This window comes from Aythya fuligula, chromosome 10 (genome assembly GCF_009819795.1).
Source record: "Aythya fuligula isolate bAytFul2 chromosome 10, bAytFul2.pri, whole genome shotgun sequence".
In the NCBI taxonomy this organism is placed as follows: domain Eukaryota; kingdom Metazoa; phylum Chordata; class Aves; order Anseriformes; family Anatidae; genus Aythya; species Aythya fuligula.
The window spans coordinates 12,506,756-12,523,691 of NC_045568.1; the positions used below are offsets into that span (position 1 = coordinate 12,506,756).

The 16,936-nt window shown below is 54.4% G+C and overlaps 2 protein-coding genes across 2 annotated transcripts in view; both read left to right on the plus strand.

The window, feature by feature from the left end:
• PLXNB1 (plexin B1) overlaps positions 1 to 4,204 on the plus strand; it is a 74,420-nt gene extending 70,216 nt beyond the window's left edge. Inside the window, exon 38 of the mRNA XM_032193898.1 lies at positions 407 to 4,204. Within this exon, the coding sequence (XP_032049789.1) occupies positions 407 to 511 (105 nt within the window). The 3' untranslated portion in view covers positions 512 to 4,204. The remainder of the gene's footprint in view (positions 1 to 406) is intronic.
• Positions 4,205 to 7,770: 3,566 nt separating this feature from the next.
• Positions 7,771 to 16,328, plus strand: LOC116493115 (SRSF protein kinase 3-like). The gene is made up of 11 exons (XM_032194257.1): positions 7,771 to 7,816; positions 7,975 to 8,083; positions 8,187 to 8,274; positions 9,932 to 10,019; positions 10,218 to 10,324; positions 12,227 to 12,389; positions 13,446 to 13,531; positions 13,962 to 14,069; positions 14,532 to 14,601; positions 14,716 to 14,808; positions 16,108 to 16,328. The coding sequence occupies exons 1-11, from the start codon at positions 7,771 to 7,773 to the stop codon at positions 16,326 to 16,328; spliced, it is 1,179 nt and encodes a 392-aa protein (XP_032050148.1).
• Positions 16,329 to 16,936: the final 608 nt, after the last annotated feature.

The following is a 16,936-nucleotide window of genomic DNA, read 5'->3' on the forward strand; positions in this document are numbered from 1 at the left end:
TAAGTTTGCTTTACTCTTACTGATGAGGGAGGGGGGATATCACACAAAACAAGGACTTAGCCCTAACCTGGAGGCTGTTGACATTTCAAATGTATTTTCTTTTTTTTATTGTGGTATCTAAACATTCTACTCTAACTACATTTTAAGTTTTAAGATTCCTTTAATAAAAAAGATAGAATTTTCAGGTACGAAGTTTAGCATTCTTCTTACACTATGAAGTCTACATAGCATGTTAGGACAAATCTAGAACACTTTGTGGTTAAGTTGTACTTCAAACACACTTCAGCACGCTGGATTTCAGCGTGGGGCTCTCCACGCTCTGTGCCCTCCCCTGTGCACGGAGCTGAGCCACTTGGCAGCGCCGTGCACTGGAGAAGGGCAGGCAGTGAGCTGTGTCTCGTTGCAGATCATCACAGCCTTGGAAGAAGACCCAACGGCACAGAAGATGCAGCTGGGATACAGGCTACAACAGATTGCAGCAGCTGTGGAGAACAAGGTCACGGATTTGTGACAGGCGCAGACAGACTGCTCTCCCCTGGCTGAACAGGGTCGTGCTCGTCCTGGCTGTGTGCAGGGTGCCCTGCTGCCGTTGGAACCAGCCTCTCCAAGGAACCAGCGGGTGACACGCATGGGGATGGCCAAGGCAGTACGAAGTACAAGCGTCCTTGCATCTCAGAGAATATTTTTTTACATTTTTTTTTTTTTTCCATTTTTACGAGCAAAAACAAACGAACTTCAGTTTTCCTCTGACGGAGTCTCAGGGGACCACACGGCTCCTTCCTACAGACGTTAGGTGAATGTGCCAAGCTTCTGAGCGGCGCTGCTGAAGAGGCGGGTGGCAGCGCCCAGCACCGTGTCTGCCATCCTGGCCTTGCGCAGGTGCCCTTGGGGAGGCTCCCTGGCTGCGGCTGCTCGTCTCACTGGGGATACGGGAAGCTTCCCCTGGCTGACAGCTACACTGACCTCTGTCCCTGTACGGATTAGCGAGCGCTCCTGCAAGTACCCAAGCTAAGAAACTTCCTCGCAGCAGTGTTCCCGTTGGTTCTGAACGTTGGGTATGGAAAGGAGAAGGTCTGATGGCAACGGCCTCCTGCTCCCCGGTGTGAGCGATGCCTGCTGGGATGTCGCGTGCTCACCAGCGGGCGTGCTCGCCCAGGAGCCCCCTGTAAGTGGACACCACCCCCTGGCCCTTTCCCTCAGGACAAATTTAGCACGTGAGGAGCCGGCTGCCCAGCTCGCCTTGGTCTCCACTGACCCAGCTCTGGATCCGTCGTTCCTGGTTCCTTGCGGCCGGGGTCACCCTGCTCTTCTGAAAAGCACAACAAATGCCTTGTGCCACTTCCCCTTCCTCTGGTGTCTGGCTGTTCTGCTGCTCTGAACTGGACTTGTAAATACCCTCAGAAAGATAATGTATTTAAATGCTAAAGGAGAATGTTTAATTTTGTGGCTTTGAGACAAAGCTTTTCTCGGAGAAGCATCTCTGTGCACTTCTACTGACAAACGTCTGTCAGCACTGGAGCGAAGTGTTCTCCACTGCTTTGTCTGCAGGGATAACTCGTAGACGTCTGCATTGTCGTAACAGCAGCTTGCTTTTCCTCACAGCTCGCTTCGAGGCGTAGCTGTGTGCTCTTCTCTTAGGCTCGCCTTATGCCTCAGTTTCACCTCCCGAACTCTCCGGTGGTGGCACACAGAAGGGTTATTTGGGGAGCTGTGAGCTCCAGGAAGCTGAGAAGCACAACCGTGCTGGGCGCCCTGCGAACAGGAGTGCTGCTGCGAGCAAGGAGAGGCCGGAGCAGCGCGCACAGTCAGTCCCCAGCCGGCCGGGCAGCCCCTCTGCTCCCTCCTGGAGAGCACTCGGGGCGGTTCTCACCTTGTGGACAGAGCACTCTGCCCTTCTGTGAGTGAATTCCTGTCTGAAAGGTTACCCTGCTTCTTCTCGTCTCCTGCTGAGCCCAGGCTGATGTCCCGCGTGCCTGGGGCAGACCAGCAGGTCTCACTTCTGTCACTCCCTTTAGACGGTGATCGTGCAGGCCAGGAGGGACCAGAGCTAGAACAGGGCACGATCACATCCCTACCTCTCTCCGTTGCGTATCGCAGCAGTTCCAGGCCTGTTGGCTTCATGTGAGTGCTGCGCAGTTGTGAGATTTCCTCTGAGCAATACAACGAGCACGCATTGGCCTGTCTTCCCACAGACTCCCTGCCACAAAGCCAGCTCCCTGCTGTGGCCATCTCAGCAGCATTCCCAGGTGCTCTGTGCCCAGGGTGCAGCCGCCGTCCCTGCGCCACCATCCTGCTGTACTGGGTGGCCACTGGGGCAGGAAGGGGAGGCTGGAGTTTGTTTGTCTCTCTTCCACCAGGAGGGCACCGGTTTGGGTCCATCTCCTGCCTGACCACACTATTCCATGGAACTTTTGGGAGCTTAGCATCTCTGGAACTTCTGTCTCCACTAAATCTGAGGAAATTAGCCCCAAAAAAGCTGGGTGGAGGAAAGGACTGGCAGATAGGAAAAAGCAGATACAATGCAAGTTCACAAAGCCTGTTCCCTTAGGAACCACGGGAGGCAATTGCTTGGTTCAGGGCAGGACGAAGGAGCGGCAGGCAGCGGTGGTGTAGCGTTGTCCCACTTGTGCACTGACGGTGGACTTGCTGCTCTGGGCAGCAGGGCTGGGTTTGTGGCCTCCAACTCGCTGAGCACCTTCCAGGAGCCGCAGGTGATCTGCTGCACCTAAGGCTCAGCAGGATGCTTGTGTCTGCTCCTAGTTCTGCAGGATCTGCCTCGCAGCAGCACAGGGAGGCTCAGGGGCTCTCCTGGGGTCAGTGCCAGGCATCCCGCTCACTTCTGCTCACCCCTGGCAGCTCTCCGGGTCCTGCAACATCTCCTGCTCCGGTCAGGGTAAAACCAGGCAGAGAGGGCAGCCTCTGCCCGCAGAGAGCTTTTGGGGGAGTCGAGCTCTGCATCCTCTTTGCTTCTCAGTAGCACTCCCAGATGTCAGAGATGATTTACTTGGTGAAAATCTGCTTTCATCAGAGCAATAATCAGGACTTGCAAACAGAGCTAAACACGGGGGATGTGTTCAACACCTCCAGCTCATCTGTGCGTGGCCAGGCAGGAGGCAGCACCTGGTACAGGTACAGTGAGGGCAGGGGGCTGGTGCCCACCTCTCCCCATCGCGGTGCCCTCAGTGTCCTCCTTCCCCCAGCCCCTCGCAGGGTGCTCGGGCACGGCCCCCCCCTTCTCTCCGTCCATTCTCTACTCCTGTGGCAAAATCCCTTCCTCCAGCAGGGTTCTGTTGCATGGAGATTTGCACAAAACAGCTTTTTATTGTAAGACTCCCTACTGCGGGGAAGAGTTATTTATTTATTCCTCACAATCCTTCCACGTTTCTCCCAGCCTCCGCCCGGCCCCCCCGACGGCAGGGCTGCGAGGGATGGCAGCGCTCCCTTCGCAGTCCCCGAAAGGTGATCTCGAGTGTTTTGTGCTGCGGTCTGAGAAAGAAACTTGCTTCTTTGGTGGTCTGCATGACAGGCTGAGAGCTGATCAGTATTACAGGTTATCTGTTAGTGCGTCGAATGTCTGCCGCTGGCACAGCCGCGGGCACGCACACCGCATAGACGTGAGAGCGCTGCTTTCGTCTGCCCAGTGGCATGTTTAGGCTGTACCTGGGAGGTTTTTTTTTACAGAGAAATGATGGTTAGTTTCTTTTTAAGGAAAATAAAAGGGTTTTTGGATCCCGCTGCTTCGGTGGAATGCCATTTCTTTTTCAGGGTGTGCCCCAGTCGCAGCGAGACGCTGCTTTTTTGGTGCCTTTCTTGTCAGGACGATGGTTTTGGTTTCCTGAACACCCGGTTTGCTCTCATAGCTCTTCTCCTGGTCCTCTGTCCTGGTGCCTGCCCTCTCCCAGCCGTGTGACGTGGTGTCCGTCTCTGTTACGGTATGGCCCGACCTGCATTTATACCCTGCCACACCTTGAGTTCTGCTCAGAGCACCCGAGGTACTGTCTTTCTCAAATTGGAATTAATAATTAATATAAAAAGCTTGAAAAAAAATCTGAATTTTGTTACATAGTGTAATAACTGTTTGTAGATACTGTTCTGAGATGTAGGAATCTATTGGTGATATAAAAGGTTTTGTCTGTAAATAATCAGTTTAGAGTCCAAATGATTTTAATAAAGAGAATTCTTACACAATAATTCAATAAATTTTAATATACAACCTGCGTGTCCCGCTTGTGTTGCACGGTGACGCAGCTGCCCCCGATGTGCTCACCTTTTGGGGTGTGAGTGGGGGCAAATCCCTTGGGGGAATGCCTGGCTGCTTTCCTAGGGTGGGTGGGGGCGATGCTGCCTGAGCTGTGCTCCGTGCTTGTTGCTGGTGTCCACCAGGGCGAGGCAGAAACCAGCTCCTCAATTAGCTGAACGACTCTTAATTTGTCAGCGAATTGCACAGCTCTTCCTGGCCTCCTAAAGCTGGCTTCAGGGCCGTATACCCTGCCTCCCCTCTTACTTTATTAGCAGAGATTTAGATACAGTCGGCTTCTTTCCAACTTTATTTCTATTATATATAAAGTCACTGCACTGTAGTCCCTCCTTCACCTATCCATCTGTGCTCTTGCTGACCTTTTAGGGGTTACAGAGCTCTCTCCCTCGCTGCTGCCCCAGCCCTGGCTCTCAGCACTCAGCCCCGCTGCAGTCTCTGCCCCTGTGCTGGTATTTTTAGTGCCGGGGGCGGCAGGTGAGGGGCACAGGCAGGGGGAGAAGCGAGGCCCCGGCTCCTGGTTTGGCAGCGGGGCAGGATTAACCCCTTGCTCTGGGGCTGCCTCTCTGCAGGCTCAGCCAGGAAACCTGAGCTGCACAGCACAAGGGCCCCAGCTGGGGGACGGCTGGGGCTGCCAAACTCTGCTGCAGGTGGCCAGGGGGAAATAGCGAAGTGCTTTCGCTGCGGGTGGCCACTCCTCGGTGCTGCAAGGCTGCTGGGGCGCCCAGCGAGGCTGCTCTACACCAAATCCTTTCCTTCTGCTGGGGGAAGCTGCTCCTGCACCAAAGCCCTCGTGCAGCCTCCATGCATCTGCGGAGAGCCACGCTGCCTTGCTGGTGCAGGAGCCGTGTCCTTGTCCCCCAGCCTGGAGTGTGCCTGCTGCACCGCGCTGTACCTGGGTGCCCTGGGTGGGCAGTGCCACACGTGGGGGCTCGGGGAGCGTGTTCCCTCTGGGAACCACCAGGCAGCCTCGTGTTTTCCGGGTTCAGGAGCAGAGGGGGAAGACTTTCCCGTTTCCATCTCGGCAGAACTGTGGATTTCCCTCTATAAATAGTTGCTGTGGAGACCGTGGAGCCGCAGCAGGCTGCTGGACCTGCTGCCAGGGCGGCCGAGGCAGGGGCTGCGCAGACAGGTGCAGCAGTAAAGCAAACCCACCGCAGCTGTCCCGGCTCTCCTGCTGCCCTGCAGCCAAGGTTGTTCCCAGAAACGGTGCTGAGATCCGATACCCTGCCCCGCTCCTCAGCACGTCCAGCCAGTGATGCCGAAGGGCTTGGTCTGCTCAAGGACACCCCTCCCGGGCAGCGCAGGCTAAAAGGAAAGCAGCACCAGGTGGGAGCTCACTTTCGGGAGCTCCAGCACGAGCCAGATGACGAGCGGGGCGGCGTGCCCGGCCTCCTGAGCTGCCTCACGGTGAGTCTGAGGGCAGCGGGGCTGAGCCCTGTGTGCCCATGGGGCTGCTTCTGTGCTGCGTGTCGCGACTCGTGGGGATGCTGCACTCAGCCAGGGCTGTAGTCGTGCAGAAGCTGGAGGGAGTATTGCTGGACTCTGCAGCTTCAGGCACTGTGATGCATGGTGAGCAGCAGGGGCAGCTCCTTGCACCCCTCTCTGCAGGTGGAGCTGTGCAGGCAGAGGTGAGGCACCACCGCTCCCTGCCCGTCGGAGCTACCGCGGAGCAGGTGGGAGCAGCAGGTTTTCAGGCTGAGTTCTCTGAGCTGCTCCAGGCCTGCAGCAACCCGGCGGGTTCTGCATGAGGTAGCTCTTAATGACAAAAGCAAAACTCCTATTAGCATAAAAATCCATCCAGGGGGGATGCTGCTGAGCTCTCATCCCCGCGTGTTCTTGAATTGTTCCATTGGTAGGTGGATGCTGAGTGACATAAGAAAAAAAATCTTTAGGGCTGTTGCCCAGCTCTCAGACTGATGTGCACTGTCCTAATGATGTGCTAATACCTTAGAAGATGCGAATTGAGAGGTCTTGGGTATACCTGGTGGGGCAGGGGCGTGCAGGGTTACTGCTAGGCTGTCTGTGCACAGATGAGGACAGTTCTGGCCTCACCTCTGTTGCACAGCTCGAACTCTGGTAAATATTTGACAAAGTGGCTATGCGGACATGCGGTATCCTGCAGATTTGTGCCTAAAGGAGGCTGACTCACAGCACGTGTAAATGCAGAATTTGAGGTGTAATGGAGCTGGAGGCATTCTGAGTTCCTTGCACACCACTCCATGGGCGAGGGTAAATGGAGCGATATCAGCTCTGGCAGTGCTGGGTATCCCTGACCACACGAGCAGCTTTCAGCCCAGTCTGAGCCTTAATTAGAAATGTGCTGGGAGTTCGCTTGGTGCCCAAAGGCAGGCAACGGCTCCGTTGCTGTACTGGGATAGGGTTGTCAGCGTATGGAAAGAAATTCTAGGCTTTGGAGGAAGTCGTGCTTCTGTTCCAGCACCTGGAAGATGTTACTGTCCCGGGGCAGCTCCCAGTCATGTGGCTGCTGCCATGAGGCGTGTGACAGGGCACGCACCAGCATTGCCAGCCCATTGGGCCTGTTTCTGAAATTCCTCCGGTGCAGACAAGCTCTGAGCTTTGGCAACCTGATTCTGAAGGATTTAAAGGTCGATATTTCTACCCCTGCTAATGGCCTACTTGGGTTATTATCACCTGTCACAAGCTCTGGCAACGCGAGTTCATGTGAAGCTTACAGCAAGTGACATTTCCGAATTATGAAACGCTGGGTTGGGAGCACCCAGCCCGTGGCAGTGTAAATCCACATTTCCATTAGCAACGTGGGGCTGGGGGGTGCTATTTCAGGTGACCAGTGCTGAAGCCAATTCCACACCGGTGCTGAGGGGCTGGGGGAGCAGCAGTTGCATCTGTCTGTCTGCGCTGCCTGTGTTTGTACCTTCTGCTGCCATAGAAACACGCCGGGGAACAGCCTCTCCCCTCCGCTACGGCCTCTCTGTAGGGGGTCACGGGATGGTCAGTGATAAAGCCCTGCTCTGGCCCCAGGCTGCAGACAGATGTGCAGGGCAGCGTTTGAAACGCAGGCTCTGCTTAGCACCCACCTGGGATGCGAAGCTCTTCCTGCAAGTGAAAGCCCTGAGACGGGGTGCATATGGAGGCTGGCCTTCTGCACAGGCCGGTGTCACAGCCATGGAGGGGCCCCACGGTCCCCCTGAGCCACTGGGAATCCACGCGGGGCACAGGGAACCCTTAGATTCCCACCTGAGAGCCAGGAGTCCAGCCCCAGCCCGTTGGCTTTCCTCCCCTGAACTCCTAAAATAATCCTAAAATAATCCCTACCTCGCTGAGGTGCCCAAAATGCTCCCAACAGCCCAGTTCCAGGTTTGGATCAAGCAGCAATGGGGAGCAGGGCTAGAAGAGCAAACGGGAGCTGTGCAGATCAACGTGTGCAGCTACCCAGTCTCTAACTCTCTTTAAAGGACTAACCTGCAGGACACTGCACCGCTGGTTCCACACTGCCTCTGTCCCCACTTGCCAGGACCCGCCGGGACGCTGCCATGGAGGTGCGGGTGCAGGAGGAGGTGCCGGCGGCACAGCGCTCAGGTCAGTCCTCACACCGCAGCCATCGTGCCGGGCTCTTCACGGGTCACAGGGACCCGTCCGTCCGTCTGTCCCTCTGGGAGGACGCTGTCCTCAGCTGCCCTTTCAGTCTGAGGGCGGTTAAGGCCATCAGTAACGGCTCCTGGCCACGCTCCCCACAGGAGGCCACCACCCGGTGCGGGAAGGAGAGGTGTTCAACACGCGATACCAGGCTCTGCGCGAGCTGGGCTGCGGGGCCTTTGCCACCGTCTGGCTGTGCCAGGACACGAGGTGAGGGGCTGGCCGCTGTCTGGGCCACTCTCCTGGGCAGGGCTTGTCCCTTTCGCAGGCCACCTTGGCGTGCACTGGCTTACAGACATGGTTCGTTTTGTAGGAAGAAGAAGAACGTAGCTGTGAAGGTCCTGAAGAGCAGGGAGGGCTTTGCTGAGGCTGCCCAGGACGAGGTCTCTCTCCTCCGATGTGTATGTAAAATTCACAGGCTGTGTGCTCTGCTGCTGAGTTGAGTATCAGGCTCACCGTCCCTTCTTCCAGGTCTCAGCCTGAGGAGCTGGGCTGGGGAATGGAAAAAGACGTTAGATAATTCCTTAGGTCACATTGGCTCCAAAACAGGCACCTTCCTCTTCCTCCTGCTAGGACAGGTGGCTGCGTCTCACCCTGCCGGCCCATTTCTTTCAGCTGAGGCCAAAATCCAGTAAATAGCAGGAACCCAGAGAAATACAGGGTGGAAAAACCAACACACAGAGAAAAGTGGTAATGGTGTTTTTAAGCAGCGATGAGAATGTTTCCACCCTATTTGTGTGCTTCCCAGCTCAGAGGGCATTGCTTTATCACAACACAAATACTGAAGTAAAAGGAAATATCCAGGAAAAAAATGCAGGATGCAGCAAACATATAATAAACCTCTCGACTCAGAAAGCTTCCTTCTGCCTTTGCTAATGGATGTAGTAATTAGGTGCATGCATCTGAGTCCCAGCTAGTTGCCTTTGAAGATGGCTTGACCTGCTAGTTCTAGAAAGCTCGTTACAGTTCTTGGAGTTTACCTAAATACGAAGTTACATCAGCTTTATGTGAACAGAAGCTATTACATTTTGCCTTTCAAATTACTCCAAGGCCTTTCTCCAGCAGGTTTTGAAAAGGTTTGTTGTGTACCTGTAAATCTGCAGGCCCTCTCCAAAGGGATATGAGCCAGACTCGGTGATGCAAGAGGAAGTACAAAGTGGCACTAATTGAATGTAATCAAAGGGGTGCTTTTCTACACATCAGCACAATACTGTGCATAGACCAAGCCTTACCCTTAATTTCTTATTGCTTCTCTCCGAACGACACGCCTTCCATTCACCAGGACGTAGCTGTTCCCAGGGCCACTTCCACCAGCACAGGGTCTGTGCCCGCAGCGCTGCCAGAAGAGGCGGCCCGGTCCCCACGGCTTCCACGCACCTCCTGGTGCTCCTGCAGATCTGGCAGCTGCACAAAAACCAACCCTAAATCGCCCGTGGTTACAGCTGTGTCAAAAAGGAAAAGTGAATATATTTCTATCTGAATTCATCGTGTGTTTGTATTTTATATATATACATGCAGAATATTTGTTGCTGTGGCCAGATCAGCGCTCTGTGGGAGCAGCCTCATGTGGCAGCGTGCTCTGCTCTCCTGTGAGCCCATGTGGGCTTCAGCACCTGGAGCGCCCTGTGACAAGAGCTGCCACCAACCATGTCTCCTGGTTACAAAAGATGTGTTCACCCCTTCACATGCCACTCAGTATCAGAGATCTTGGCTGTACTTGCCCATAGCCAACCCTTTTTCCTCCCAAAGAGGCCCACTGCAGCGGGCTGTTCCAGATGCGGAAGCTGCTCTGCACCCTAGCCTTCAGCTGACCAACAACAGTTTGAATTATTCAGATGCTGAGAGGGTGCTGCTCCTACCTGGTCCAGGGGAAGATGACGTACAGAAATCTGCTTGTGTGCTTGGAGCCTGGTTTCTCTGATATTGTTTTCATGGGATTTCTCATGAAACGTCAACCCCTGCAAGAGAGAGGCTGTAGAACAGGACAAAATGGGTGCAAGGTTTCCTTGTGTATGTATATGTCTCTAATTGCAGCTTTCTTGAAATCCTCCCCCTCAGGTGAGCAGCATGAGGAAGAAGGACCGGGCAGGAGAACACATTGTCTGTTTGTTAGATGACTTCAGAATGATCGGAGAGAACGGCCTCCATATCCTTCTGCTGGGAGTGATGCTGGGTCAGCAAAGCTTGGGCTTGCGCTGGGGAGCCACAGGATGGTGTAAAACCAGGGCGCGTGAAGGTGGTGGAGGGGGGAGGTTGGCTGGGGAGATATTTGGCTGCCCTGGTGAGGGATAAAAGGCTGGTAGTGGCACCTTCTCTCTGTTGACTCTCCATGACTCTCTCCCACATACGTGCTTGGTATTTGAGGCCCTGGGTCCTTCCCTGCGATGCCTGATGTGTAACTATGCAGCCCAGGGACTGCCTTTGCCTTTCGTGAAAAAATCTTTGCAGCAGGTGAGAACTGAGCTCCAACAGGGTGAGGGCACCATGGCAGTGTTGGCAACAAGTCATAGTTTTTATCCTGGGGTCATCTGCCACAAACTCCCCTATGACTGCACCTGCAAAGAAAGGGACAACACAGAGTCAGTGCCCAAGGCACACAATTTAAAGGCAAACAGGAGCAATTTCTTTTGGGCCTGAGGAGAGAAAACGTTAAATAAAATGCAGACTGGGAAGTCACCACAATCTCATTAATACAGGGCACTGTGCATTTCTGCCCGTGCCTGCAGCCTCACCGGGTGTGGAAAGGGGTGAGGAGCAGTGATGTGAAGAGTCAGGAATCTGCAGGCCTGCACCAGGGGACAGAGGGACGGCAATTCATTGAATTTTCTAGCAGTTCAGCTGCTCGCAGGAGTAGCAGGGGACAAACAGCCTGCCATGGATATGTTTCTTGTTGACAAACCGTGTTATCTCTCTGTCCTCCTGCTACTCTGAGAAGTCCCCTCTGCTCTGCTGCCAGACTGACAGCACTCAGGTCCAGAAGGGCTCAGAGCTGCGCTCGGCTGTCTGCACAGTAATGTCTGGGGGCTGCAGGAGGTCTGCCTTGTCACTGATTCCTTCCCAGGGCTTTCCAAATTGCTGGTGCAGTTTGCTCAGAGCCTACACCTCCTTCATCCCCTGTAAGGATGTGGCATGCTGATCAAACAGGCTGTGCGAGCTGAGTTTCTTATGTGTTGTCTGTGTAGCTAAGGATTGGGAAACCTGAGTGAGGTCTAAGACAAGTTAACATCACATTTTGCCTCCAATGCTGAGATTTATCAGAAGTTTGCAGACTTGCCAAGATGAAGATTTGCTACCTTGATTCCTGTGCCCCTCTAGGGACACCAAGAAAGAAAACCACTTCCTCCTCCATCCTTTTTTCTGAAATATCTGCTTCCTCCTCTAAAGAGGCTCCGCTAACACCTGAATAAGTTATATGGAAACGTAGTGGTGTTAATCGATGTGCTCCTTTTGGCACCCAAGCCTTTTGCTTGATCCACTCCCTTATCTACATAATAGTAAAATCTCACAATCTTTTTTCTTTTCTTTTTTTTTTTTTTTCCCCTTCAGATCAGTACTGGGGCAGTATTTACTTCTGATTCACTCCGGTTTAGCTATTTAAATCTTCCCCTGTGTTTCACAGTTACCATTTAAGGTTGGTATTTCCCTGGGGCTGGTGTTCATCCCAGAATAGATTTTGATAATACAGAGAAGATTTGCCAGCCCTTTATGACTGACCGGAGTGTTTAGAAAAAGGCAACAAAGCTCCCCAGTAGCCTTTTCACTGTTATTGACTTCTGATAGCGAGTGTTTCTCTTGCACGCCTTGTTTCCCTCCCCCTGTGATGGCCAGGCTCTCCCTGCTCCGCCAAGAGCTGTTCTTTCCCTACATGGCTCTCCTGCAGCACCCTTAATTCCTCTCTGCACTCACTCACTCGTCATCTCTCCCTCCTCCTGCCCGGGTTATGATTCACCTCCTTCTCTTTCCCTGCTCGATGGGACTCCCTCCTGTGCCACGTCAAACTCCCTACAACCGACTCCCAGCTTACATTCCGATGATGATGCTGTGTTAACAGATTGGCACGGCGAGCCAAGGACTTAAGAAGCCACATAAACACAAGTGGCTTTTCAGGAGAAAACTCTGCTTTGGAGTTGCAAGGCCTCCTCTGTCCTGTTTCCAGCTCTCCGGGCTCGCCCCCCGTGCTGGCACTTGGGGACTCTCCGGATGGGTCCCCAAACTCCCTGTGCCAAGCACGCAGGGCCACCCAGCTGATGCCACCCCTTTTTAGGGTGCAACTGCGAGCTCACGCAGGGTGCTTGTACATCCCCATCTCCCTCCATCGTGCTGCTAACCTGAGGTGCTGTGTGGCTCCCGCAGGTGCTGACAGGGCTGCACTTCCTGCACAGGCGCTGCCGGATCATCCACGCAGACATCAAGCCCGAGAACGTGCTGCTGTGCGTCCGGGACAAAGGGCTCCAAAAGCTGCTGTGCGACGCGACCGACTGTGGGCAGAGAACGGATTTGAGGTTAAAGGGAACAGGTGAGCTCTGGAGGTTTTCTACAAGAAAAGAGGCTGAAGAGGGTGTTGACATGAGTGAAATGGAGAGGTGGGTGCAGTTCACAGCGCCTGCAACACTGGTACAAAACAGCAGAGGCAGCTGAAAGGGCTGAGAGGCCTCTCCTATCTTTGCTTACTACAAACCTCAGACCGAGTGGCTCCGAGTTACTCAAGGCACTCACAGAGAAGTGGTCTTGCCAGTAGGTGTGCGTGGGGAACGCCGACAAATCATAAGTGCTCATCAATAACCTTGCCACAACGCCAGAGCTGATTCTGTCAGAACAGGAACGTCCCCTCCTCTGGTATTTCCAGCCACCGCACGGATTGGTCTGATCAGAAAGCTGGCTGACACATCTCCTCTTTATTTCCCATATCCCTGAGGCTTGTGGGAGACTTGTGTACAGTCTAATCTTTGAAGCCTTCTGAAACATGATTTATTTTCAGAGAACGGAGCGAATATAGAATAAAACACAGGGCTGGAGAGTTTCTCAGGAGATCTAGTCTCCCAGCAATGAGTCCCTTTGTATTTTCTCCCACAATGTTCTCCCATGAGCATTTCTCCCATGATGTTGTCGTTTTGTCCCTCAAACCCTGGGGCAATCAGGGAATGCCAAATTACTGAGAGAGTCTCTTGCTTGGAGCAGGAAGGCACAATGTTAGCTGTAGGCTGACAGCTCAGAGTACAGCAGTAAAACAAAAATTACCCTTTTCCAGAGTCTTGTGAAAATGTCAGCATCACGGTGCTTGTCAAGCAGGCAAGAGCAGCAGGAGAGGTGCACGTGGTCCCACGACTCCTCTGAAAGCTGCTGTCCTCCCTAACATCCTCTTAGACTTTGACTGGATACCAGCCCTTTGTGTTTCCTCAGGAATGAGAGGTGGCATTTCATTGGTGATAAAAAAAGAGCCATCTGTCTAAAGCATTTTGGGACCTTTGAGGTTGAAAAACTTCAAAACTTCACACATGAATCTTCCACGGTAAATGATGCATAGCTGTTGGTTTGGAGAAAGACCTGTTTTCTCGCTGTCCTTTCCACCTAGGAGGTGATCCTGGCAATCAGCTGGAAGATTCTGATTTAATGAGCATAGAAGTGAAAATTGCAGATCTGGGCAGCGCGTGCTGGACGGTGAGTCTGCTCCAAGTCCCGGTCCCATGCCAGCGCAGGGTGCTTTGCACTTCTTTCCGTCACGCTTTGTGTGTCAGTCCTTCCACAGCCGAGCAGCAGCTTCAGAGCGTGCTTTAGTGATGCTGATTCCAGTGGGTGTTTTATTCAGCACTCCCAGCTCCCAGCTGGGCGCTGCACTCCTGGAGACATCAGCTTTGGATCTTTCTTCAGCTTGCAGTTAGTCCGTACGACCACAAATTTGAATGCCGGGAGGTAACCTTACAGCAGTGTGTGGGGCTGAGAACGGGTCTGATGTTTCCTGCACACATTTTAGTGCACACATCCAGCTCTGCCCCCGAGATCCTCAGTGCTGCACGGACAGCTTGTGACCACAAGCATCGCTGTTACTCATGTGCAGATGCTAACCAAAGGGCGTTTGTTTCTATTTCAGTACAAGCCTTTTTCCAAGGAGATTCAGACGCAGCCGTACCGCGCCCTGGAAGTGCTGCTTGGGTTAGACTACGGCACCCCCGCGGACATCTGGAGCACGGGCTGCCTGGTAGGGCTGCAGGCAACGCGTGCGTGCATGGCAGCCGACTGACACTGCCAGGCCAGGGGCAGCATGTCCTCAGCGCCCACCTCTGTGCTGCATGTGGAGCACGACTTCCTTGCCGTGGCTGAGTCAGAGAAGGAAAAACAGGCTGTCTGCACTCCTTCACTTTGGACTGAAAGTATGCTGCTGATATAATTCACTATAATTAGTTTACGCTTTAGGCAATTCGCACTCCATGTATGTTAGCTCAGAGACTTGACTGGATCAGGCACAAACTGGTTTCTTTCCATCCTGACGGAGCTCAAGGAGCTGTTTCACAATGGCACAGGATAGATCAAAGCAGAGGGAGCCCTTCCGTGTATCAGTTCTGTGTGATAGGAAGGGAAATCGGCACCCGTACTGTCAGAGTGAACAAGGAAGAAAAACTCCCAGTCAGTCAGAGAATTAACAAGGCTACTCCATTCCTAGGCATTTGAAATGGCAACGGGGGAGTGTCTGTTTGATCCTCAGCCCGGAAAATATTTCTCCAGAGATGATGGTAGGACCCCATCAGTTGTATTAATTTCATTGACAGAGGTGTCTCAATCTTTGTATCTAGGTGTGTGTGGTTTTTGTTTGTGTTTTTTTTTTTTTTTTTTCTCCCTCCCTGCAGACCATGTTGCTCGCATTATCGAACTCCTGGGAAGAATTCCTCCCCGCATTGCTTTCTCCTGGAACAAGTCAACAAAGTTTTTCAGCAGGCCAGGTAAGAATCAGAGTAGGGCAGTTTACTCTAAAAATCACTGGGGATCTCTGGCACGCTCCTACTCAGCTCGCGCTGAAAACCACCTGAAGTGATGTTACACAACGCAGGATACAAGCAGGGACAGAAAACTGAGGTGGAGATTTCATAAAGTGCAGTAACACTTCCTGCCCTGCCACCTCTGCAATCCAGGAGCGTACCAGCAATGAATGCAAATGTAAAAGCCTCAAAAATGGTCGTGGCAAATGCCCAACAGGGAAAAGATTTTCATCCTTCCTCCTTTGGAGCTGGAGAGCATGGAAATGAGGACAGGAAATAGCTACATGGCAGGAAAGCTGAAAAGAGTGCGTAACCGGCTGCACTTCTCCCATTCACTGGCAGAGAACAATGATGATGAGGAGGATTGGGACACTCATATCCTTCCATCCTTCCACCATGGCTGCTATATTTAGCCTTCTGACCTAGCTGTAACGTCTTTTCTGTTTTAATCTCTCCAATTCCTTTCCCTTTGACTCATTCAGCTTGAAATCCTTGTCTTTTGACTTCAAGGCATTGCATGACTCCATCCTCCTGCAATTTAGCCTGTCCTCCTCCTCATGCTCACCAGCCATACAGCCTGCCTACCTACAACTCCTTCTGTGCTGCACACTAGTGCCAGGCTGCAGCTCACCACACACCTCCCTGCTCCTTAAGATCCCCTGTTCACGTTTATTCCTTCTGCGGTGCTCAAAATAGGTGAATCAAAACCAGCCCTTGTTTTATATGCGCTCTCCGTGAGAACCCTGCTGGCCTAACCACACATGCCTAACCTGAGTCACCGCATTTACACCACACACTCGCGGGGATGAGGATGGCATCTTGGTCAGCAGTGGCACTCTCCTGGGCCTCACGGGGCCAGCGGGCACGGAGCAAATTAAACGTTAGTGTCTTGTGACTGTAGCACTGCAGTGTGCAGGGTTGGACAGGCACAGGGACTGCGCAGGGCCGTGCCATGGCTGTTCCTGGAACATTTTTCACTTCTGGTGCATTCTCAGCTAATTACTTGAGAAAGGGGGAAGCCCCAGGCGCTAGCTGGGGCAGATGATGTCTGAGAAACACCTGCGAGCCAGGTTTGCTGGCGGATGAGGCTTAGGCAGGCAGGTTGGCGCAGAAGGGAGGGCTGCTTCGGCTGAGGTGCGTGAGGCGAAGAGCTGCAGCCTGCTCCTCTGGCGAAGCGCAATTCAGGCGCTGTGCTCGTCATATCTCCGTACTCCTCATATCTCCGTGCTCCTCACGTCTCCGCGCTCCTCATGTCCTCCCCAGGCGCTCTCCTGCGGATCTCCCGGCTCTCCCCGTGCAGCCTGCAGGCCGTGCTGGTGGACAGGTACCGCTGGCGGAGGCAGGAGGCCGCCCCCTTGGCCAGCTTCCTCCTGGCAGCGCTGCGCTACGCCCCGGAGCACCGCGCCACGGCCGCGCAGTGCCTGCAGCACGCCTGGCTCCACGACCCGGCAGCGGCCCCGGTACCCCCCTCACATCCCCGGTAACCCCCCCCCCCCCCGGGGGCCGCCCTGCCTCACCGTCCCCGCCCGGGAGCCCCCTGAGGCGCTGCGCACAAGATGGCGGCGGGCGGGCGGCGGGGCCCTCCCGCGGCCATTTCGTGCCCCGGGGGCCTGAGGGGGGTGTGTGAGGGGGGCACCGGGAGGTGCTCGGTGGGGTCGGGAGAGTTGTGTAAAAAGCTAAAAGGTGCAAAAGGGATTAAAGGCGGCCGTGCTCGCGTCCCACACGCATCGCTTCTTCAGCCGGCGGCCCGAGGGGGGGGTTATCGATTAAAAATTGGTGGCGGCGCGCGGGTAACGGGCAGCGGGCGGGCCCCGCCGCCTCACTGAGGGGCCTCGGCGCTTTGTGCTGCCCTCCTCGCCCTCAGCGCGGCCGCTGCGGGGGCTCCGTGTGGCGGCGGCCGCCCCCCTGAGGCCCGCGGCCGGGGGCGGGCCCTCCCCTGACAGGACCCCGCCGCCCCCTCCCCCCCCCGCGGCGCGGACGTGCCGAGCGGCAGGCCCCGCGCCCGCCGCACTGCGCATGCGCTCCCCCTGCCAGCTCCTCCTCTCCCCCCTCCCTTCCCCTCACAGCCGGGCCGCGCATGCGCGGTGCGGCC